Consider the following 1,707-nt stretch of genomic DNA (forward strand, 5'->3'; position numbering starts at 1 on the left):
AGCAAATTAGATGGTAAAATATGGCATAGCATTTTTAATTGGCTGCAGCAGCCAATTTTTGGTTGCGTTAATCTATCTGCAATGTCAACATAGGATTTCGATAGACTAACACAACCAAAAATTGACTGCTGCAATCAATTAAAAATGCTATGCCATATTTTACCATCTAATTTGCTGCAGCAGCCAATCTTTTTTTTCAGTGTACTGGCAGCATTGCACATGCCATTCCAAAATATATCGCAGTAAACTTCCAATATACTTTTGCGTTTATATGACGTCATAAATTTTTGCGTCACTTCCTATTTCTATTACTGCGACTGGCGAGGTCAGGTAATCGCAGTAAATAGATGGCGAAATTCAATGAAATGGGAAATCAGGAAAAAATTTGTTTTTTAGATGTCGAAACGAATAATGTCAAAAAGTTGACATATTAATGAATAAAGTAGATGCAGAAAAAGCACGCAAAGATATGAATATAATTAATAATTCCAAATTTTATCAAAATTTAAAAAATTATTTATTTCTACATAGTCCTACCAAGTACTACTAAATCCGTTTCGTTATGCAATGTCGTAACGCCATAAAAGTACTATTAGTAATTTCAAAACGCTTCTGCAGTACTACTTTATGACGTCATATTGTCAGTACTGACAGTGAATAACGAAACGCAGCCTAAATTTTAACTAGCAGAACTAGCATTTGCAGATTCCGGTTTCCGCTTTCCAGGCTCTGTTTCAATTTCTCTTGGGAGTAATCATGGCCTGTATGTCAGTTCTGAAAAACCACTCGCCATACTTTTCGCAGGCATTGTATCACTCTTTCGTTTGTACACATTACACGTTTTTTGCTCTGGCCGTATTGACCTCCGTGATCTATTGAAGGCAGGGGCCATAACTAAAGAAGAAGAAGAAGAAGAATGGTCTGTATGTGATGAAGCGCCATTCTTATCAGAGGTAATCTTTCAATATTTCTAGATTTATTTCTAGCATTATATTAGGTGTAGTAAAAAGAAATCCATTATTTTTCCAATAGATGACTCTAGTAATCTGTATCTCGCGTTGTATAAGTGCGATCGGGTTACGCTAAATGGCGTTAGAAAAATAAGATTTTGTACTAAAAAAACTTCTCAGACAGTTTTGTGATTGCTTGACTCAGTATTGTTTGAGTGCGCGTCAAAGATGGACACCAGCAAAGAGAAAATACGCCATATTTTACAGTTTTTCTTCGATAAAGGCGAAAACGCAAGCCAGGCGGCTGAAAATGTGAATAGTGTTTATGGTCCTGATACTGTAACAGCCAATCACGCGCAATTCTGGTTTCGTCGATTCCGTTCCGGTAATTTTGATGTCAAGGACGCATCACGCTCTGGAAAGCCAATTGTCGAAAATGTCGATAAAATAATGGAAATCGTCGAGTCCGTCATGTAAGCACTGTTTCGATTGCCCAGGAGCTAAACATTGCACAAAAAACCGCTTGGAACCACTTGAATAAGGCTGGATACAAAAAGAAGCTCGATGTATGGGTGCCACACGAGCTAACACAAAAAAACCTCATGGACCGAATTTCCATCTGCGAATCGCTGCTGAATCGCAACAAAATCGACCCATTTCTGAAGCGGATGGTGACTGGTGATGAAAAGTGGGTCACTTACGACAACGTCAAGCGAAAACGGTCGTGGTCGAATCGCGGTGAGCCGGCGCAAACGGT

General features: G+C 38.5%; 1 protein-coding gene across 1 annotated transcript in view; it reads left to right on the forward strand.

The window, feature by feature from the left end:
• Positions 1-1,047: 1,047 nt before the first annotated feature.
• LOC108730482 (histone-lysine N-methyltransferase SETMAR-like) overlaps positions 1,048-1,707 on the forward strand; it is a 1,187-nt gene continuing 527 nt past the window's right edge. The window contains 2 exon segments of the mRNA XM_018460204.1: positions 1,048-1,413; positions 1,416-1,705. Of these exon segments, the coding sequence (XP_018315706.1) occupies positions 1,179-1,413; positions 1,416-1,705 (525 nt within the window). The 5' untranslated portion in view covers positions 1,048-1,178.

The sequence above is a fragment of the Mycetomoellerius zeteki genome, unplaced genomic scaffold (genome assembly GCF_001594055.1).
Source record: "Mycetomoellerius zeteki isolate Tzet28-1 unplaced genomic scaffold, Tzet1.0 scaffold93, whole genome shotgun sequence".
In the NCBI taxonomy this organism is placed as follows: Eukaryota; Metazoa; Arthropoda; class Insecta; order Hymenoptera; family Formicidae; genus Mycetomoellerius; species Mycetomoellerius zeteki.